Consider the following 22,940-nt stretch of genomic DNA (forward strand, 5'->3'; position numbering starts at 1 on the left):
AAGCACCAAATGCAGAAAAAATGTGCTATATACATGCAGTACAGCAATTTATATATACTGTACTATATATTTACTGATACGGATAGTTAAGTCTTTTTACAGTGAATTCTGCATTAATCTGTTATTCGAACAAATATACATTCCGATCACATGCTTGTTGTTTGGTTTGGCTGCAGAGGTGGCACTGTCCTCTAGTTAAAGAAATAAAAGCACCCGTGTCAGACTAACCTCAATAACCTCAAGCCCAGCCTAGGCTGGAAACCTCATGAAGTCCAGGTTGTCTGTATTCAGTCTTGGGCGAGGGAAAGCCCTGGTTTTGGTCATATTTTTAAAAAAACAACAATAAAGCATAATTTACAGCACTGTGAACATATAATGTTTATCATGTTTTTAGAGCACCCATTTGACAATGTGAAAATCCACTTATTTCAAAATGGAATGATACTGTCAAGTTTCAAAATAAAAAAAATAAGTTCCTTTTTCTTTAAAAATGATTTTATTAAGTCATACAGTGGTATACTTAGAAATGTGTTGCAAAGAAAATAAAGAAAATGAAAAAAAGTCAGCCACACGTGAAGAGTTAATATCGGATTTAAGCAGTGTTATAATATCTAAAGAAAATAGTACTGCTGTGCCATAATAAATTGTCTATTAGTACAAAAATACATTTTAGGGCACACAGTACAGCATCCAGTATCACAAATTACTGAAGGGAACACTTCTCAAAGCTGACCCTTTAAAGTACAGAATTCGAAATTCTCTTAAACCAAGCACTTTGTTTTGTAAATAAGCATAAAAAGTTCTGTGACAGATAAAAATGTTTATGTAGTGCGGGTGTATATATTGGTAGAAAAGTTGGATTACTGCTAAGTTACAAGTTCCAAGGCTCAAGGGTATACCAGAATACAAAGATATTCTTTTCTGAGAAACCATTTTTTCAGTTTAGTTTTATACAAAATAACAAAGACATACAAAAGTTCATTTACAAACCAAGAACCAAGGCGAAATACTAGCAGTATGTACAGCCAAACTTTCAGCATCTTGTTTTTAATCAAATGCATAGCGAAAAAAGAAAGCATACCTTCATCAGCCTCTATTGTTCTTGTGTGCTAAACCCAAGTTCACTTTATACAATGGGTTGACAATGGAAAAAGATACCTTCTTTCATAATTTATCATCATCATAACTTAAAAAATCAAATGTCCCTAAGTAAAGAAAAATATATAAACTTCAAAATAAAAGTGAATAAGGGTAAGGCATCCCTGCTTGTTAATATAAGAGTGAGAGTAAATGTACAAGTTTGAGCAGGCACCTGAACCATAGTCATAGCACATGCATAGTTCCCTTTAAAATGGGAGAGTTCCAATGCTATTAAAAAAACAGTATGCTCTAAGGTAAAATGCTGTAAAATGATTAATGCTAAGCCAAAAAAATACAGCCTGTTACAAGTATAAGCTGTATTTTAAAAACCATTCACAACTGTCAGCCTTTTAAACATTTTAAGATGCTTGCCTACGTCAAAACTCGTCAGTAGTGGAGTCTGCCAAAGCCTCCACAATCTCTTAAGTGGCCACAGTCACTTTGTCAATCTAATAGCAACAAAAATGCTATTGATACAATTTCAACTAACTTCCACTTCCCCTTTAATAACCTTCTAAATTATGGAAATCCTCACAAAAGCAGTTAACTAGGAAACTTGGCTTAAAATGTGATTCAAAAATTTCTGGCACTGGGCATGCATTTGAACAATGGTTCAAGAGTCTAGTTCTTTGCAAGCTTTTAAGCACCTAGACAAACAGCACTTAAAAGAGAACTTGAACACTGCCTTCCTGTAAGTATAGTAAACAATGTCTGAGAGAGCAGTTAATACTTCATTAAGTGGTTCAGTCCCAGCTAAAGGACTCAAAATCCCAGTTTTCACATCCAACAGACCAGCTGCTTCCCCGCTTCAAAAGTGGTCAATGAGAACAGAGACACAGTTTGCTCCAACAAGATAGTTAGGGTCTCCGGGAAGGGATTTGTTCTGCCAGCTCTTTGGGTCACCTGGAGGAGGAAAAGGAAAACAAAAATCCAAAAAAGTGAAGTGATAAGAATGATGACAAAACAGTTGATCCACAATACAGTTAAAACTGTTGCTAACAATGGCACTGAATACATTCTCCCTATTATATCTTCATCCAGCATGAGCAGCATCAGTAAATTAAAAAAACACAAGGCTTCAGAATTTTCCTGTGATGTTTGAAATTTCTTTTAATTTCTTAGTATGTGCTTAATAGTTTAATTTCATTCAAACAACTATTCAAAAGCGTTAAGTCATATACCGGAACGGGCTCAAAGCAAGGTCTCCCATTCCAGTCACTGTAGTACTCCTAACCAATCAGTAACTGGAATGTTGAGAGTAGAACATAGCTATACATCCCTTACACTTAAAATGTCAATATTATTTTTAAACACATTTGGTGTTTTATTTGCAGGAATGTCATATCACACTCACTGCTCAGTGTGTGCTTAGGATTCTAGTACTGAATAAAAACCCAAAACATGTCAATATCCCATTCACATAACTGAAAGACACTATCACAAGATCTCCAGATCAAACTCTCATTTTAGAGCTTTCTAATTATTTTTTGGTCAGGAACCTGTTAAATTGCAAAAGTTATGGCCTCTATAATATATGGTGTACTACTAAAAGTATATAATTTGTTTCTAGTTTGTGAAAGTAAGACAATGATAAACGATAGCCCACATCTAAAACTTAAAAAATCCAACAAACAGCAGCAAAATTTGAAGTTTCTTTAAACAAGACTAAAATGCAGTGAGAATAATTTAGGCTGCAAGGATTTCAGTTTGCAAGCTTTTGAAATAGAAACTGTAATTAGAACAGGAAAATACTTCAAAGCTTTGGCTGAAGTGAGACTTTCAGAAAGACGCAAAAACTAAATTAACTGAAATAATTGTCTTGTATATTAAGAGGATTAAACTGCAGCCAAGCAATCTGCCTATAATAACAGTAAGGCAGCAAATGAGACTACAGTACAATTTATCAGTTGTTCTCCAATTCAAGACTGGGTAATTAACTTACTAATCCACAGAAATGCCAATCATACAGTGAAGAAGAAATATGGTCTGTTAAGAATCTGTTCTATTTTTTCTTCTTAACCATGTGATACAGCAGAAACAAAAACATGAGATGTATCCCACTTTCTTGTTACAAATGTGGATTAAAACAATGCAATCATGAACTAGTGTGTTACACAATCCAGATCTGCAATGCTAACAATGAGTGCATTTTAAAAGATGAAACATTAAGTATGTTTTAAGGGTTAAAAGATCACTATATGTTTCACATCCTTAAGGAACAGTCTCCTTCAGATTTGACTTATGACATACTGGTTTATTAACTGAACTGCCTTTTCTTTCTACACGAAAATAACTGTTAAATGAGGGATTTCTAAATGGCCCCAACCTCAATTTCTATTTTAAAATCAAGATTCAAAGCAGACCACACTTTTAAACTATGGAGTCCTGCTAATTACATGTAGCTATCTGGTTAACAAATTTAATCCTTATAATTTGGAAAAAAACTAAAAGCATTCAGAAGACTAAAAAGAACATCCAAATGAATAATAAAATCATTGAATTTATATTATATTTAAAAAGTTTTAATCTTCTATGATTTGCACAGCACAATTAAACAATGAAGATGGTTCAGGATTTGGAAAGAAAGCATAGCACAGGTAAGAGTTTGATCTGGAAACCACCAAAGAAAATGAACTTCGCAGTGACCCACAACCCAAATTATAAGCCACACAAGTAAAGCACCCAGTGACCCCAAGAGGAAAGAGAGAGGACAGCATACCCGACGAGGAGTCGGAGGATTTTAGAGCAAAAGACCAACCATCAGGGGTCATTGACGCACAGTGAGGCAAGCGGAGCTCCACAGGCTTCAGGAACTTCAGACCATGAGGGCCACACATCACCAGAGGGCTGAGCAGAGTCTCTCCTGGAACAACAGTGCCATCTGTCACCGCTCAGAACAGCTGTCTCAAATTACAGCAGATCTCGCAACAGACATGTTAAAAATACCGAGTCTGGGCATGGCTTTGCTTTACAAAGATTGTAGGACAAATCCTGTCTGAGACAGCAGGACTGTATGATTGCAATGTTGTAACACTGAAAACATACTTTTGCAAAACTTGATTATAGTCCCTTTTGACACCCCTGAAGAAGGCAATAATGCAGAAGCCTCTTCAAGAGCTAGCTAGGTCTGGAGGTATGGGATGTTAATATGTTGACAGTGCCTTATTTCAGGTACATCACTCACTTCAACAATATGGGGTTAACAAGGTTGAATACAATGCGTCATTTAAAAACTAACGCTCAGTAGCTTTGGTTTAGCAAAAATAAGCTGAATGAAGCTGCAAATCAGGAACATTGTAAATTTAGGAAATATAAGTTATTTATTAAGTTAAGAAATAAAATACAAGTTATTTATTAAACCTTGCTGTTTAAAATAAATACATGCTTCTGAAACACCATACACAAGTAACAGACAAATGTCTTATAAAAGGGAAAAACAGAAAGACCTTTCTTACCTTTCTCCTTGTCTAAGGGAGGGAGGATGCTGTTGTCTCTGCACACTTTAAAATAGATCTCCTGCTCTACTCCCTCAGGAATGGCTCCTTGTGGAATGATGATACTGACCCCCGTCTCAATGGAACTCAGGACGCCACCATTGCTGTTGAAGACCCCTCGAGCCGTAGCCACCACAGTGTGTCCTTCATCCTCCTCGTCATCCTCCAGTGCACTGGGGCTAAAGGTAACAAGACCTCTCACAGTCAAGGATATAAACAAGGGCCAGCACGTCTGAAACTGTGCTTGTCTGTCAGAATATGTCTTCTTGCCTCCAAAAACGTGAAACTGCCGAGAATGTCGAGAATCTGCGTTTTCCCTTAAAACCAATAATTAAAACAGTACACACTTACTGCAAGTTGAATTAATGCACTGCAAGTGTATGAATTTCGTTGTTACCTGACTGGGATAGCCTTGGGCACAGCACCGATGTTGTTTTGCTGGTATTTGGGTCGGTTATCTGCTGGCCGAGAAAAGGTGTCCAGGCCGCTGTCCTGCTCTGCAGACTGTGGTGAGCTCTGGGGTTTGGAGGGAGGTGGAGGGGCAGTGCTCACTGGCTTCACCAGGGGCTCTGGCTTCTGCTGAGTGTCATTGGGTAAGAGGTTGTGGTTAAATTTCGGGCTCTCAAATTTGCGCTCAAATGGCCGGGCGGAGCTGGTGTAAGGTTTAGGGGTGAAGCGATTGTAGCTGGTTGCGACTGGTTTGGAAGGCTGGTCAGTGCCATTAACAGGGGCCTTTTCAGGGAAGCTCTTCTGAGGAAGGTAGCTGGACTGGACAGTGTCTTCACGGTTGCTGGGCCTCAGAGATGTGGGTGCGGTCTGCAAGGAAGGGGGCTCCGGCTTGCACTTGGGGGTGCTGAGAGCCTCCAAAGGCAGAGGGTTGGCTGAAAGTAAAGAGGAAAACAAAGATGAATTCTCTCTCTGATCTACATTTAAAATACTCACTAAGCAAGTCAGTTTTTGCTATTACACACAATTTATTTGACAAAAAACAATATGCAGAACTCAATTAAAAGTCCTTCATAGTGACAAGGATTTCATTAATAGACATTCAGCTTTACAGAGCGAAATTTTATTTTACCACACTAATGAGTCACCATACTCCAATTCAGAATTTATCGTTGTTAACTATTGAAATAAAACACTGCATGCACTTTTCACAGTGATGATCAGAAAAATCAATTCAAGTCCGAAGGCAAGAAGCAGAAAAGAGCAGGAGGAAAACACTTTGCCCCCAGGGCGAGTAGGGTGTGGTGCTGGCAGACAGGTCAGGTACCTTCGGGGGCCAGCGGTTTGGGCAGGACTGCTGGGGGAACAGAAGGGGCCGGCCGCGGCTGCACTGGCTGACCATACTGAGATGCAGGTGGAGTGATCTGAGGCACAGGTTCGTATCTCTTCTCTGCAGGACTCACTTTCTCCACAGCCTCACCCCTGTCAGGGAACAGAAATCATTTTAATTTCCATAAACAAGCTGAAACAGAAACTACGGTATCCACAAACCCACACACAATGTCTATTATATGTCTAGGAGACTCACAAATTCTGTTTAAAACTACTGTCTATGAACAAAACACAATGTTTAACATGCGCAGCACAAACACCCTAGAGTTCTCAATCATCGGAATAATTCTTTCCTTTCTTGCAAGATGTGAGAGTACATCAAGATTAAGTCATCAAGGAGGACCAATGTTTTTGTAAGAAAGTTTCAGGTATAGCATCTTTTGCTAATTTTAGCATTGTTCTGCTGATTAACACCTAAATGGTTTTAAAAACACTGATACTTGAAGCAATCTTTAACACTTGCAAACATAAAAATAAAAAACACCCACAAATAAGTCAAATATGCACTGATCTTTGAATATCAGATGGCATAAATATTTTGATGAGCAAAAAAAGTCCCATGTGCCATCAGCTTTTTGCAGTAACTATTCATGAGCAATGCAAATTCTTTTAAAACAAGCAAATAATATCGTACATATCTAATTTATGAAATTTTCAGATTGATAAATTTGGAATACACATTAGATTCATGATTTTGAGTGCATATACAGCTTGTGGACGTCTGTGAACATCATGATAACTTGAACTACTCTCACACTGAAGGCAGGACTGGTGTTCTTACCCCTTTAGATTCCTTTTCAGGTGGTCATAGCTAGTGTAAGAACCAAGAAATCTACTGTGGGTGCTTGCAAAGCAAATGTAAAAACAAAGGGAAAGAAATGGAAAATGATCATTTCAAACCATTGAATGTATAGGATAAAGAAAAATGAAATGAACAGCACTACTTAAATTGTAGTAGAAAATACTGCTGCACAATGGTGGGTAAATCTCCAGAAAAATGACAAAAAGCGATTTTATCTATTTCAATCACCATGGTAATTGACCAGGTTTAAATTAAATGAGGATGATTAAAACAGATAAAAACTTTAGAATTATTTGGAATAATGTGACCTTGGAGTGAAAATGAGCTACATTTCCCAATTGTAGTTGCTACAATGACAACATATGTCAGCTGGTGTTATTTTATCAGGTCAAGTCTCTGCTTCCTGTTTGGCATTTTTACACCTTTACTTGAATGCTTAGCAACTTCCAGCTTGTATGTGCAGACTGACAAAGGAAGTAGGGCACACAATTACATTTTTATAAAGCAGTGATCTTTTAACAGGATGATGCACAAAGGGTTACAGAGATCAGAGGAGAAATGCCTGAGTACGTCAGTAGTTATTAGTGACAGATGTCTACTTTTCTGGTTTTGAAGGGAAGTCAGGTACAATAAGTTATAGAATATCTGATCCTATGAAGTAAACATCAAGTCCTAAGAGACTGTGACATGCACAGTCTATTTTGTAATGCTCCCCCGATAATCAGCCTCACAGTGCAAAAGAAGTTGGATACTGACAAATTCTACAATCTGCAATATAAGTTGGACCCTACGTATGAACAAAGAAAAAGACAATGCTCCGCTCTAAGCTTTGATAGAAGCTTAATCTTTTTTACTAATTTGAAAGAGAAATCAGATATATTATAACCCATAGTGATAATCAAATGAATCAAATCATACTATGAATTTTCACAGTCAAATGAACTGCAAAATGACCTGCCTTGGCTTTACTCTCATATCATCCATATAGGCATACCTTATCAATTCAACATCCCTAGAATAAGCCACCCTTATTTTAGCACCTCGATTAGCAATTAAATACTATAATACACATTTTGTGCACCAGTAATAATTGTTTACTTCTAAAAATCCTCTAAAATCAATAGGCTTTATTCATCTATAAAATATAAGGCAACACCAGGCCCGCCGCCAGGCGGTACGCCATATGACCCTGGAACTTTGTTGTGTGCACTGAAAAATTGGGACGGGTTTTCATATTTTCTATTTTAATAAAATTAGTTTGTGTCGAATACGCAGCCTACGTACTATGATACAGCGCGTGCTAATACTCGAGTAGACACAAGAGCTACTACGTGATTCTATACCATTGTGTAGGAATGCGTGCTACGAACGAAAGCGGCCAATTGTATTTAAAAAAGTTATCTCCAGCAAATAGGGAGGTAGGAGACTGCGTGATTTTGGAACAATGCCAATGTTGTAAGCACAGGAAAGCGTGATATAACAGAAAAATATAGAAGAAGAACTGTTCTAGGTTAATTTGAGAAAAATACACCAAGCATTTCTGTGTGTTCGCTCCCATGCGCATGAAATAAAAACTTCTTTTAACTTCTGAGACGGACTCCTGAAATTGAAACGGGAAAAAATGCAAGCTTGCGACCTTTGTTTACCGTTGGCAAAAGAGCTGACAAGTATTGTGTGTGGAGAAAAGGCCGCTAAACAGCTCGACCTGCTGCCCCCTCTGAAAGATATTAAATATGAAATGAGTCTGTAGATGTCGTGATTTGGCCAATTTGCTCGTTTACGTTCGATACGAGTACGTCCCATGAGGACTTTATGTTCTGTAAGCCGCTATCAACAGGAACTACAGGAGAGCACATATTTCAGCTTCTGAATGAATTTATTGAAGAGAATGGCCTCGACAGGACAAAAAGTGTCAGAGTTTGTACAGACGGTGCTAGAGGGATGACAAGCCGACACAGCGGTGTAGTTGCACGAATTAAGAGAGGTTGCTCCAGATATGAACTGCAGCATCCACCGCGAGGCCTTTGCCGTCAAGAAAATGCTTGACAATTTAAAATCTGTTAGACTCTGTTGTGAATTGTATCAAGGCTCGACCAATGAATTCACATCTGCTTTGCTCGACTAAACAGGCTCACCCCTCTCACTGAAATGGTGCTTTTTTAATGTTTATTTTTAATTGTTGTTGTTCCTTTTGTCATTCTGTAAAGCGCTTTTAGAAGCCACCTTTAAAGGTGCTATATCAAATAGAGTTTATTATTATAATATTTATTATATGTGTATGTGAGTGTGTGTACACACGTGCTCATGCTGGTCATTGAGATTTTCTGGAGTTCCTATGAGAAGATTTGTAGGTGGTACTTGAATGCTTTGGTTTGATCAGGGGTGGAATTTGGTCCAAAAAAGCTTGAGAACTACTGTGCTAGGTGAATCTGAAAAGCACTCAAACTGACTTTTAGGGTCCTTCTGAAGGGCTGTGCACAAGACAAACAGGCTGTGGTTACTTGATTGCGTCATGTGTGACCAATGACAGATTAGAAAGGGGGAGGTGACCTTCATGCATCACACACCCCTAAGGCCAGTAGAAGCCTGCTGGGCTAACTGACTACAAAGCAGCAATTAAAGAAGAAAGTCTCTTTGTTGTACCAAGCAGAATATTCAGTTTACTCCTAGAAGGAAACTTTCATATAGAAAAAGTAATAATTGAAATATATAAACATGTGACCAAATTATCCCTGTGGGCAAACTCAGTAATTCTTCTATAAAAGAGGACAAGCCGCCCAGATTCTGCCTAAAGTAAAAACCAACAACTATTTATATAACCCAAATCTTCAGTACATTGTGCACAAGGAAGGACAGAAGGAGAGCTTTCAACTTTTATAGGTCACTACAAGCTTCTTAAAGTCTCTCTGCTCAGGCTTTTCATATTTTTAAGGAAACAGAAAAGATTTAAACTGCTGACCTGCATCGAAATTTTAAGTTCGTAACTAGACTAACAAAAAACAATATTCTTACTCAAACAGTACAGCTTTGAGGTTTTCGGAACCCTTAACTCTGGAAACGTTTCCTTCTGAAAATGTATGGCCAGAAATATCATGTTTACTGCCAGAAATAAAACATCAGCTCTGAAGAAGGAAAGAAGTGCCAAATGCTAGAGGAGTTTTGAGAGTACTGCACTTCAGGAAGCAAAATGCATCTCATTCTGCTTATCTTTTAACAGGAAAATCAAGATCTGAGCTAATTAACTTTCTTCCAGACTTCGGATTTCAACAAAAACTAATTATACCCGACACTGGCTTATGTCAGTACTTTAAAACTGAAGGCAGCTAAGGAAACAAGCTTCTCTGTCTGAAGCAAACAGTCAAATTGGAAATAACAACAAATATATAAACCAGTCATACAATATTTGGCTCACTTGTAAAGAAACAGCCGTTTTAAGACATGTTATCCTCTGTCTAGATAATAACTGATAGGACCAATACAGAGTCCTCTTTTAGCAAAGATAACTGAGGTTGTTAAAGCACAATTATAATTTCAAATCCTTCCACAGAAAGAAACGTGGGGGAGAGACTGGTTACCTGGAAGAGTAGTTGGGCTGCACTGGCTTGACTGGGTCCAGGAGGCGGCTGACAGACTGCTGTGGAGCAGGCTTGTTATCGAAGGTCCTTCGATCAAAGTAGGAAAGCTGCTTCCTGTAGTACTCCTCATCCTCATCAGGATCATAGTGGTTAGAGCGCACAATATCCTCCGGGGCCTTGACCTGAGGTTTCTGTGGCTCTGGGCCCCTGATGCAAAGAAAGGAAATATAATTAAATGGAAACTTAAGAATGTGCAATCATTGCCTGATTGCCAAGACAAGCAGATTTAAATAAAAAAAACACAAAAAGACATTAGTTGGATTTATGTATTGAAAAATCCCAAATAATTTAGTACATCTGCCAAGTGTTTACTAGTGATGATCTCATTTGCGTTTACTGTTTTACTTTAAGTAACCTCTTCATTCCAAGTTTCCTTATGCACACAAACCAGTCCAACAAAAACTCACAGCTGGTCCTTTGAGGCCCAAGACTAAATTGCAAAATAACATTTTTAAATTTAAAGACTAAACAAATACTTTAGGTGATCTGCAAAATAATATACAGTGATGTGAAAAAAGAAAACACTTTATAAGTCTTTGGCTTTACATATTAAGACATGGGATCTTCATATACTCATCAGTCCTGACTAGAGGAATCAAACCTCATGTGACCTCAGCTAAAATTTCAAATTTCAAATCCTTCCACAAAAAAACTTGGAGGAGTGACTGGTTACCTGTAAGAGTAGTTGGGCTGTATCTGAGGCTGTGCTGGTACGACAAAGATACAATTTTAAAAAGCAGCAACTATTGTGTATGCCAAAGATTCTAGAGTAATGGACTCTGAAACAGCTATATTCTATTCTGTGCAAAATGCATTGTATAAAAGCTTTTGTTAAATGACAGATTATTATTGTTACTACTACAGCTCTTGTACCTGTATGAAGTCTTCTCCTGGTCCAGGTGGCTCAGAGAGTTGGCCTTAGGAACTGGGCCTGGGCCAATCACAGGTTTAGGGGCAACTTCAGCAGGCTGTTAAAGTCAAGTCATTTTGTGAGTGATGGCAAAATCATTAACTTGTCTAAAACCGTTTCCCTCACGGGATCAATAAAGTATCTATGTAATCTAAAGGTGTTACTTTGAACTTAGGAAGTTATAATAATCATCATCACTATAGATAGCAATAAAGAAAAATAAAAAATAAAATAGTAAATAAAATTAAAGAAGAACACACAAGTACACTGTAAAATAATCAGACAAAGGCCCTAGTTAAAAGGTAAGTTTTAAGTTTAGATTTGAAAAGTCAAAGAATTTGTCTCTTGGAGGAAGGGCACTCCTCCAAAAGAGCCAGATTCAGAGCCTTAAAAGTCAGTAAAAAGGTCTTATACTGAGTCTGAGACTTTACAGGCATCCAATACAGAAATTTAAGTGTAGAAGTGAAATGCTAAGAGTCTAGCTGTAGAGTTTTGGACACAATGGAACTGAGTGAGGAGAGTGTCCGGGAGCCCCGAGTTGCAAAACTCAAGCCTTGATGCCAGCAGCCACATCACTCTGCAACTCACAACTGGCAACCCACTGAAGCTAAGCAGGTGAGCCTGGTCAGTACCTGGATGGGAGACCTCCTGGGCAAAACTAAGAAAAAACTGACACTATACTGTAAATAGGCACCGTCCTTCAGATGAGACATAAAACCGAGGTCCAGACTCTTTTGTCATTAAAAATCCCAGGGCGTTTCTCAAAAAGAGTAGGGGTGTAACCCTGGCCTCCTGGCCAAATTTCCCATTGGCCCTTACCAATCATGGCCTCCTAATAATCCCCATCTATGAACTGGCTTCATTACTCTGCTCTCCTCCCCACCGATAGCTGATGTGTGGTGAGCGTTCTGGCGCACTATGGCTGCCATCGCATCATCCAGATGGGGCTGCACACTGGTAGTGGTGGAGGGGAGTCCCCATTACCTGTAAAGTGCTTTGAGTGGAGTGTCCAGAAAAAGCGCTATGTAAGTGTAAGCAATTATTATTATTATTATAAATGCATGAATCAAGAACTCAGCATCAGACATTGATAGAAATTGCTATATGTGGGCAATATTTCTAAGGTGAATAAAAAAAGAGGTTCAAGTGTGATTCCCAGATTCCTGACTACAGCTGACGTGTGAATGGGAAAGCCGTCTATACTGTAAATACTGAATGATTTAAAATATCAAAAACCACGCTAAGATCAAAGAGCACAAGAACACCTATAGCCCCTGAGTTCAACAAAAATTTTACAATGTTTCTAATTCATCCTTTGCATTTGCTTAGGCTGAGAGCAGTAAAAATCACCATCTGTTACCACTCTGAGTAGATTAGCTTCCGACAAACGTTTTGGGTTAAGGTGTGCATATAAAAGTACATTAAAAACATCCCAACGCTATCTCCTTTACATATCTGCATAGCATCCAGATAGAAAAACAAAGTATTCTGTCTGATTGCCTTAAGCTAGGCTCATGAAAAGTCTGATAGAAATAACTATCAAGTGTTAGAGATGCCATGTGGTTACTACCCACCTTGATGACAGCAGAGTCCCCAGCCTCCCTGGCCCGGTCCACAGATGCTGACCTCTTGTTCTCAAACATCTTGACTCTGGTGAGCACCGACTGCGGCTTCATGGCTGGGTCGTCATCCTGGTCAGCTGCCGGTGGCGGGGGCAGCGGTTTACTGGACACAGGTGGAGCTTCTGATTTAGGCTGCACCTGTGGCAGTGGCGGCAGGGGAGGCTCTGCATTTAGCGGAGGCTCGTACTGTCCTAATTTATATGGCCGCTGGGGCCCCTGAGCATAGGGCCTGACCTGAGGGTCGTAGTACTGCTTGGGTTCGGGCGACCGGGAGACAGGAGGGGGGAAGGCATGCGGTTCAGGCTCATACCTGGGGCGCGCTTCATAGCCAACGGGAGGCTGCTCTTCGTAACGTGGCTGAAGCGGCTTGCCGTAGCTTTTTGCTGGTGGCTCATAGCGCGGCCGACTATCATATCCTACAGGGGGTGACTCTTCATAACGAGGCTGAGTGGGGCTGTACTCACGCTCTGCACTCTCCTCATAGGGGGGCCTAGGTTCATAGCTCTGGGGGTGCTGGTTCTCGTACGGAGTTCGGGCCGTGTAAGCCTGAGGAGGGTTTTGATCATAGTGTGACCACTGATCGTCGTAGTGAGGCACTCGGTTTTCATAGTGTAGGTGCGAGTCATAGCTGCGAGACTTTGGTTCCATGTAATTGCCCGCAGAATCGTATCTGTATGGCGGATGATCGTAATCTCTGTATGGCTGTTCATCCTGGTACTGAGGCTGTGGATCGTAGTTCAGAGGTTGCTCTTTGTCATATCTCTGCATGGGATGGCCTATGACGGGCTGCTTCATGCCATGATTCTGCCTTGCTGGCTCTTCCATACCATAAAGATCTTTCTTATACATCTATTGAAAAAGAGAAAAAAAAAACATTAAAACACAAAACAATCTTAAAATCTTTATAATTAAATTTAAAACAGGTACAGCTTTAGCCACAGATTACAGAAAAAAACTGACAGAACACACACAAGGCTTGAAAGTAGCCACAGTGGGAAACCCAGAACAGAGGCAGCAACTACAGAATGTTTAAGCCCAATTAAAGTAAGGCAAATTCTTCTGTTTCAGTACCACGCTATTGCAGAAAACACTTTTGCAAGCACCCTCTATACATTTCTTTTTCAAATTCCATTTGATAAATTCTGAAACTTTCTCCAAATGCTTTTCAGCAGGACAGCACTGTACAACATCTGCATATCTAACGTAAAAATGTAAATGTTTTGATACACTACCACCTCAGAAGGTAAACAAGGCATTACTTACCTTTTTAGACGTTTCAAACGTTTTTAAATAACATGGAGTCTGATAAGTAGCCTTTCAATCAATCATTTGGATAAAAAATTGAATCTCAATTCTTGATGGAAATACAGCATTTAATTTTAACATGCCAGTTTTAGCCAGTCATCCCTCCTTTATCCATTAAGAGATCCTGATATGGATCCAATTGTATTGGCTACAAATCAGGCTGCAGGTACGCACTAGAGGTACTTTATAAGATTCATTATCACGGAATGTGCAGCTTCAGAGTCAAGTCAATGAAACTGATGACAGTTAAGTCATCCTATTTTTTCCCCCGGACAAAAAAGGCATTTTTAACCATGCAAAATAAACAAGCAACTGTGAAAAGCTCTTTTTCTTGTGTGTGAAGATGCAGCAGAAATTTTTCCAAGCATAGTGTTTCGGTTCTCAAAAGCATTCAAGAAGGTAGGCAGATAAAAAGTTCATGCACAAGGTGTGAAGAGTGTAAGCATGGCAAGAGGCAGCATCTGAAGAGAGGGGGGTAGCACTGGTACCTTTGGTTCTGTAATGGGCAGTCCAGATTGATGGGGATCATTTGGCATTGCCTGAGCTAGCTCAGGGGCAGGCTTCCTAAGTGGACCAGCCTGGGGGCTGTAGCTGCTGAGAGGAGCAGCAGGAGGCTCCTCAGGTGCATATACAGAGTGGTCAACAGCAGATGGCGCTGTCACAACAGCAATAGGCTCAGGTTGATGGGGTAGGTTAGGCATGGCGGGAACAGCCTCTGTTTTCTGTGAAGTAGTGTTTAAGATTGTTTAATACATTACTGGTGTAATGCAGCAGCACAATTTTTTTTAAACAAACTGCTGTTTGAAATTGATAAACTGCATCAATTCATGTTCCATTAGATTAGATAACCAATCAAAAATGTATCTACAAAAAAATTCTCTTTACTAATAACAACTAAATGTAATAACAGCATACAGTATAAAGTATAAATGGAATATTATAATTTGGTTTGCACATGATCATTTCTGGTATCGGATTTAATTTAAAATAAAAACTACAACCAAAGTCCATAGAGACAAATATCACTAAATCTTCCAGCAACAGTACAATAAACATTATGTAGAGACAGTTGTCAGGCAGGAAATGTAATTCCAAGTTCTTTGACATACTATAAAAAGTATTTTTTCACATCTTCCTACTGAAATACTTCAACTAAATATTCAACTACTGAGGCTCTCATTACCTGCTGTGGTGCTGGCATCTTGAATCCTGCTGGGTCTATCCGGTTGGGCACATCAGCCTGCACTGAGTGCTGGTAAGATGGGTATCCCTGAGGATCCTGGAGAACAGACGGATCATCACGCACCGGCTCCGAAGATCTGGTAATGGCTGGCTCGGCTGGCGGCCCCACTTCGTCGTTGAGAGTCTCGTCCAGCTCTTGGTCAGTGTAGGCACCGCCCTCAGTGTCCGTGTCCTCGTAGTCAGACGTGTGCCGACTGTCAGTGCTGTACATGGAGTACTCGCTTCCCGGGGCGGAAAGGTAGGACAGCCGGTCATCGTGCAAGTCCAGGTCGTCATCGGGAGCACCATCCGCCTAAGAGCGAGAGAGGAAACCAAGATGGAAACAGACATGGATCATGGAGCATAACGATTAGGACATACTGTAGAACGTGTTTTACAACTTGTTACAAAAAACTGGATGCTTACTAAACTTGTTTTCGAAGATTTCTCTTGTAACCCCGAAAGTACATGCTCACCTTGCCTTCCGAGACCCATACCAACTGGTTCTGCTGCTGTTGTACAGTCTCCTTTAGTGCTCCATACCATCCATCGTTCATAGAATTCATATTGATAGTAGCTGAAAAACACCAGATAGGAAATCAGAAAAGATCATACAATAATGAGAATGTCAGAACTCATAATATTTAATATTACATCACTGTTATTTAATATTATATTTAATATTATAGCACTGACAGAGTAATATTTCCATCTGACTAAATGTGAAACTAAAGCTTGACTACATGGATAAGATGAACAGAAAATTCTCTTCCCTAGATTATGGAGCCTTGCACATCCCATGTCATGACCTTTTAAATTTTATAACCTCTATGTGTAGATAGCATCTTTAGGGGCCAAGGGCTCAGGAAAAATCTAATCATCACCAAATCCATTTATTGGTGCCGTCCCCTTTTAACAAGAACTGAAACGTTAAGGATGTTCTAAAAATAACATTTGCCACTTCAGCCTGTGTCACACAGCAGTTCAGAGCGCCAGTTCTGGAAGAAGAGTTTTGTTTCCCTGGCAGACTCCAATAATTAGGAACATGCCACATTTCACACAGTGCTCAGCGTGCGCAGAATGCATAATGAACTCTCAGAGAGTGTAGCTAAGCAATCTTGAAGAGGCATGTCATTGTAAAGTCCAAGAAATAATGTGTCTGTACAACGCACTAATGGAGAGAACACATTCCCCTTTCCTTGACTATATTGACAAGCCCCTACCCACTTACTTGTGAAAAGATGGTGGTTGTTTTTCCTCAGCTTAAGGGCACGTTCATAAAGCTTCCTGGCGCTCTTTCTTGATTCTGGGCACAGCCTCGTTCTCATGTTTTTAACTCCCTGCTTACTATCTGGGTTCAGGAACACTACAATTGGATACCACTGAGCATAGTTCAGTCTGTCCACTGCATTGGGGGTGATGTCCAACACTGCATGCTTATCCTTCAGAATGAACAAATCAGCATTAGGAAGAGCAAAAAAAAAGTGTTCACAATACTGTATTTAAGATTAATAACTATATAAACACAACATCAAAAGGGTAAAAAGCAAAATATTACAGCCAAAGTGTACTTTTTCCTCATTGAACTACTATAATGTGATTTAAGCGAAAATCACTGAGCACATTTAAATTCACTGAAGGTCAGACTCATTTATTACTGTGAAAGTGTTGTAAAAATGTATTTATAGATGTGACTACATAACATTAAAATTCAAGATTTCTAATGCAGTGTCCTACTTTTTTTTTAATGAAAGTGTAAATCCATTTTTCCCCCAATGACTCAATATTTCCATAACCCCAATATAACATTTTGTATGTAATATTGTGATCTCTAGCACCATTTCACAGCAATAGTCTGCAAGGTGTCTTGGGCCCAACAGCAGCGACACTCACTCTGTCAATGATCTGTTTGATAGTGTGGAGACGTATGATGCCAGAACTTCTCTGATCAGTTCCTGCGTCCCTCGGTTCACTCTCTGCAAAGAACGGAAGCATTTCCTTAACTTCAAACTGTTTTTCTCCCAAGACAAATTGGCGCTGTGCACAAACCCCAGTTGTGTTGACAAGTTCATTATTAAGTTAAAGTAGGGAGTTTGCATAAAATATTAAGAATTATCTTATTATTTAAGTATTAAAAAATATCAATTGTATGTTTGTCATACTATGAGGACATCAGTATTGACTCACTATATAAGTTATCCAGTGGTTTGCTTTTCAGGACAACCATCTATTTATAGCTGACCTTAAATACTGAGAAAAACTATCTCAAAATAGTCAAAGCTTGAGAAAGTTAATGGAAGAAATGTAATATCTCCTTAGAGTAAGAATAACATTTTTCTAGATTTAATTTTAGCAAATAATCACCCTCAAAGGATACAATTAAAAAAAAAATTATCACCGAAAGCTTGATATGATTAAATTAACTATGCAGCTTTTGAAAAGCAACATAGAACTGCAAAAAACCCTTTTCATTTCTCAGTATAAACACCTTACATATTCGTTAAAAAAGGCAAAAACAGCTGTATGTAGTTGTCACAGTACTGCCAGCAACTCCTCTTTAATGCTATTTTTACAACACATTTAAAAAGAGGCCACACTCCACAATAAGTACTATTTATTCAGAAATGACAAGTATTGACTGAAATTACACACATCTTGTCTTATGTTTTTTTTTACCATTACTCCATAAAAATTAGATGTGATATACTCACTTGCCAGCTCAAATATTTCAGGCTCCTCCCTGGCCAGCTTCTCACGAGCCACGTCAGCAATGGGGCCAAAGATAACCACTGGCCGGAGGAACCCAGCTGAACACAGGACAGGACATTATAACACGTGTCGCATTCAACAGAAACACATTAACACTTGATGAGCAAATATCAGAAACTATCATCGGATATGAACAGTCTCCAAGACCCGACCCCATCCGATGCAGAAATGGGGGACTGAACTAAGGTCAAATTGTTTTGATCTTTGAAGAACTTTCTGATCGATATGTAACCATCATGGATATTTTCCGCCTTTACCTTCTCTGAGCACCACCCGCTCGTAAGCCGGGAACTTGGTCTGAACAGGCTGTGCAGAAAGGTCCTCACGACTTTTCCTGAGGTTCCTTTTGGAACTGCGAAGGCCACGGAATCGCCAGAAGTCCGCACGGTCCCCTCCCGCCGTCTTGGGAAGAGTGTACTGAACGCTGGACAGCTGCTCGGCTCTTCATGTACATCAGATCAAAAAGACAGACAAATGCGTTCAATATAAAGAAGGGTGATCCTTCCGTTTCTAAAAGCATGTTCCAAAAGAGCTGTGTTTAGGCATTTTCAAGGTGAAACAGACTAAACAAATTACTGTAGCTTGTGTACATATTATTTTGCTAATATCAGCTTAGGACTTAATGGGTATCCACACTGCATACTGTTATTAATTTTATACTGTAGAATGAAACGAAGGATGATGAAATGATCTTTGGTAACAGAACACGATGCGTTCCCACTGTTTTTACCCTGCAGGTTACCTCAGCACTAAGACAAAGAAATGACAGTTTAACAAGACTGGTAAGCATAATCAAAGGATTGAGACCAAACAGACTGCCATGTAATTGGGACAACAACATAAAAAAAAACAGAGAAGTTGCATTTGTTTCTTAGCACATACACACCTGTTTTTGTTAGGAATGATTCCTCTTTCAACTTCCTGGTGGTTTTTGCCAATGCGTATTGCCAGCCACGAGCCCAGCTTTCCATTATACAGAGTATCAACCACACGGAACACCTCTCCCTTGTTGAAACTCAGTCCGTAAGGAGACTCTTTTTCATATTCAAAGTGGGTCCTGATGTAGAAAGAATCCCCTACATCCGACTCTACTATTCTTCTGTAAACTACAATTTAGAAACAACAAATAGAAAAAGGTCTTAGAAAACTGTTATGCGCAGAGCAACTGTGATACAAGTACTGTACCATATTATCAGGATGCCTGCAAGATAGTTTTTACAGTAAACACCAGCAACACCAACATACCATTGCTAATTAGCAATTCTTGTTTAATCCTCTAACTGAGGAGTACGTGGACCTAAGGAGTACTGATGGCAAACATACCAAAGCTTCCAGAAAAATAATAAACCAATGTATCAAATAGATAATAGGACTAAATAAATTCATGTTTGCATTTCCAGAAAACGGACTGTTCTAGTGAGTCAGAACATCTGGAACAGGGTGCAGCTTTTTATAAGAAATAATAGATCTTACTCACCGTCTTTCTTTTTCTGAGCCAAAATGGTCACCTCTTCACCTCTGGGAAGATCAAGGAGAAACAGAACTGCCTCCTCTCGGATTATATTTGCGAAGTCAACATTGTTTACCTAAAGAAAACAAAGAACAGAGCTGGCACTATGTTACAGTTCACTCTACGTTTCATTGTTTCCTTGTGTCCTTTCCCCAGTAGGATTATAAAATGCTTATTTTTGAAAAGAAAGTGGGGTTATAAAAAATACAAATGAAGCCATTAACTGACATCATTTCTTTAACTCGAGGTTACAATGCTGATCTTTATCTTGAAAAGAATAAGACTAGGAAACATACATTTTTGCAGGCCTTGAGAACAAAACAACATGTGAAGTAATATCCTGAAAACAGTATTTACAGAACATTCAAGTTCTTCAGCTGTTAACATGAGTATGACAGGGCTGAAAATAGGCAGAAATGCTTAGTGAAATCAGTGCAGACCAATCTGTATTTTCTTGTTAGCTGCTTCAAATGATTTTCAAAATAATTAGCAGCGGTAAACATACTTCCTTGGAAAAATAATAAAACTACTAAACTTCTGAAATTCAAGCAGTCTGTAGATTGGTACAGGTATACATAAAGCTACTTGGATAAACTACCTTGGATCCTGCATCAGCGTCATTGACATAACCACTCTACTTCACAACTGCACAACTCATACGAATGCACTGTACTGAGGAGAAATGAAGTTATAATCCTAAGCTTTTATTCTAAATGCACATAAGAAATCCAAATAAATAGCAGACTGGACAACACGAGGCAGCAGTGTGGGCTAATGGTTAGTGCTCCATTCTCATCACTGAAAGGTCATGGGTTCAAATCCCAAGTGGGGCACAGCTTGAGCAAGGTACTTTTCACTCTGTACTGATAACATACCAAACTGTATAAATGGGCACACATTAGCCACTTTGGATAAAATTTACCAAATAAGTTAGTAATGTAACAGTAGTTCCTACTTTTAAGTAATGTCTTATTACATAAAATTAAAAAGGTTGCCATCATTCTCTGGCCACTGATTTCCAGAAGTGGCAAGCAATATCCCATCTTGTCTTGAAATGCTTCAGAACGCTCCTAGTGCATTTTCATTACACCCGCTTGTAAAATTCTGCACAACATGCAAAATGTAGCAATTTTCAAAAATTTTTTATATGGTCATTCAAATTTCAAGTGTTGCATTTCAGACCTGTGCAGGTTTCACACTATCTGAACAACACTGAAAGAGGTAACTCACTTCTGCCAACCAATGCTAATTTAGACTAGCTAAAACCAGACTATTTTAAATACCTACAACCTAAAGGTGTAGATTGTACAAATCAATGTTACAATATTAAATCCAATATTAAATATTTAAATCCAATTTTAAATATGCCACAAGCAATTGTTTTTCTGTATCTTCAAAGAGTCACCCTGCTAGTCTTGATCAGATTTAGAGGGCTGTCGAGACCGAGTCTATATTCTAGACACAGCGCCCTGTTCCTCACCCTGAGTATCTGATCACCCTCCTCCAAGCCTTCTTTCGCAGCAGGACTGTCTTCCAGCACACCAGCCACGAATATCCCCACGTCATTGCCCCCCGCCAGGCGCAAGCCCACACTCTCCCCCTTCTTAAACTTCACGAGCTTCATGCTTGGTCTAAAAGGAAAAAAGATCGGGTTAGGTTACAGAAAGAATGCAGCAGAATTACGAATGTGTCTTCTCGGTGGTAATAATGTGTTCAACAAATTCCCATACTGCAGAAATGTTTGGCCATTAAATGCATCTGATGGAGTGGGAAATATTTACCTGCAAATGGAGAAGCACCACATCTTATTTGCTTTAAGTTAAAAAGGGTAAAAAGCAGTGATGAGAGACCTATTTTCCCCAATCAAAGGAAAGCGGCGTACCGGAGCATGCCATCGTCATGTGCTGCATTGGGGATAGGGGCATCCGAGGGGCTGACGGGGAGATCCACATCTGGCTGGCCAGGCTGGGCGTACACAGGCTTCGGCTCTGAGCACACAGACAAGACAGTCAGAAACTGATCCATACGCCTTGTGCACAACACGTGAGCATTTGCTACCAGACTAGATGCTGTGCTTATTTTCAAATTAAATTATGTGTAGCACAAAGTAATTACTGACAGTTTTGCATGTCTTTTCAAACTTTTGCAAAAAAAACAACAAATATGCATGCCTTCTTCACTAAAATGTTTAAGGATAAACGGAGAAATGCAAGGAATGTTACAACCAAGAGGAAGCTATTTGTCCCAACTAACTCATTTAATAGTAACAGCTAACGGATCCAAGGAACTTGAAAGAACAAAAAAATGAAGAAAAATAACGTCTAGCAAAAACATTTAAAAAGTAATTAGACAAGTAGGAAACTTGACCTCATTCTGACATTCCAGTCTTGAAGTTACAACTACTGTACTGTGGAATAAAGTGATGCACAGTGTCAATACAGATGAATACAGTAATTAAGTTTTAAGGAAAAAAACTTAATGCAGCTACTGACTAAAAGAAACCCAATTTAGTGCCTAACAGGATAAGTCTTTTTATTAATCTTTTTATAATTACTTAGTACAGCAAACAAGCCAACCCCTGATTAAGTTGATTAGATTTCTGTTTTGTAAGAAACATCTGTGGGACTTCGACATTAAACAGAACCCTTATCACAAACTGTACCAGGCTCAGGAACTCCTGCAGTCTCAGTAATAAGGGCCAGTAAGTGACAGAAGACTGATCAGTCAAGTGAGCTGGAAGGGCACAAGTGTCACTTCAATGTAAAGCAAGAAGGTGAGGCTGGAATTCGGCATTCCAAACTGGGGAGGGGAAAGCACGGAAAACTTAGCAGTCTAGACGCATCTATTTTAAAACGCAACAGGCTCTGAGCCATGCATGATGCATCTGCTGCCCTGACCTGGCAGAGGAGGGATCTGTTTCTCTTCTTTGACCACAGGCTGCTCCACTGGCTTTGAAATTACAGCTTCTTCTGCGATTTTAATAGGAGTTGATATCGCCCCAGGTTTTGAAATTCTCTCTTCATCCCGACTTCTGAGGCTGTAGAAACAAATTACATTGTTATTAAAATAAGAGTAAAAAAACACTACTAAGGTTTGATGATCACAGCATTTCTGAAACTAACCTAGTGTTTTAAAAACTGTTTTGCATCAGTACCGGCAAGATCCAAAACAACTAAAACAAGCCTTGCTCTATA

At 39.3% G+C, this 22,940-nt stretch overlaps 1 protein-coding gene across 6 annotated transcripts in view; it reads right to left on the reverse strand.

The window, feature by feature from the left end:
• Positions 1-477: 477 nt before the first annotated feature.
• tjp1a (tight junction protein 1a) overlaps positions 478-22,940 on the reverse strand; it is a 68,332-nt gene continuing 45,869 nt past the window's right edge. For 3 of the 6 annotated variants that reach the window (XM_088920879.1, XM_088920875.1, XM_088920874.1), the window contains exons 9-28: positions 22,644-22,783; positions 21,629-21,734; positions 21,227-21,377; positions 19,714-19,822; positions 19,123-19,342; positions 18,494-18,678; positions 18,179-18,274; positions 17,361-17,443; positions 16,699-16,909; positions 15,944-16,044; positions 15,430-15,780; positions 14,735-14,968; positions 12,894-13,790; positions 11,283-11,377; positions 10,350-10,556; positions 5,908-6,062; positions 5,032-5,515; positions 4,596-4,813; positions 3,860-4,003; positions 478-2,043 (exon numbers count right to left, since the gene is read on the reverse strand). In XM_088920879.1, the coding sequence (XP_088777005.1) occupies positions 1,949-2,043; positions 3,860-4,003; positions 4,596-4,813; positions 5,032-5,515; positions 5,908-6,062; positions 10,350-10,556; positions 11,283-11,377; positions 12,894-13,790; positions 14,735-14,968; positions 15,430-15,780; positions 15,944-16,044; positions 16,699-16,909; positions 17,361-17,443; positions 18,179-18,274; positions 18,494-18,678; positions 19,123-19,342; positions 19,714-19,822; positions 21,227-21,377; positions 21,629-21,734; positions 22,644-22,783 (4,282 nt within the window). In that variant the 3' untranslated portion in view covers positions 478-1,948. The remainder of the gene's footprint in view (positions 2,044-3,859; positions 4,004-4,595; positions 4,814-5,031; positions 5,516-5,907; positions 6,063-10,349; positions 10,557-11,282; positions 11,378-12,893; positions 13,791-14,734; positions 14,969-15,429; positions 15,781-15,943; positions 16,045-16,698; positions 16,910-17,360; positions 17,444-18,178; positions 18,275-18,493; positions 18,679-19,122; positions 19,343-19,713; positions 19,823-21,226; positions 21,378-21,628; positions 21,735-22,643; positions 22,784-22,940) is intronic. The other 3 variants (XM_088920880.1, XM_088920877.1, XM_088920876.1) reach the window with 2 other exon arrangements.

The sequence above is a fragment of the Atractosteus spatula genome, chromosome 7 (assembly GCF_055471065.1).
Source record: "Atractosteus spatula isolate fAtrSpa1 chromosome 7, fAtrSpa1.hap1, whole genome shotgun sequence".
Lineage (NCBI taxonomy): Eukaryota > Metazoa > Chordata > Actinopteri > Semionotiformes > Lepisosteidae > Atractosteus > Atractosteus spatula.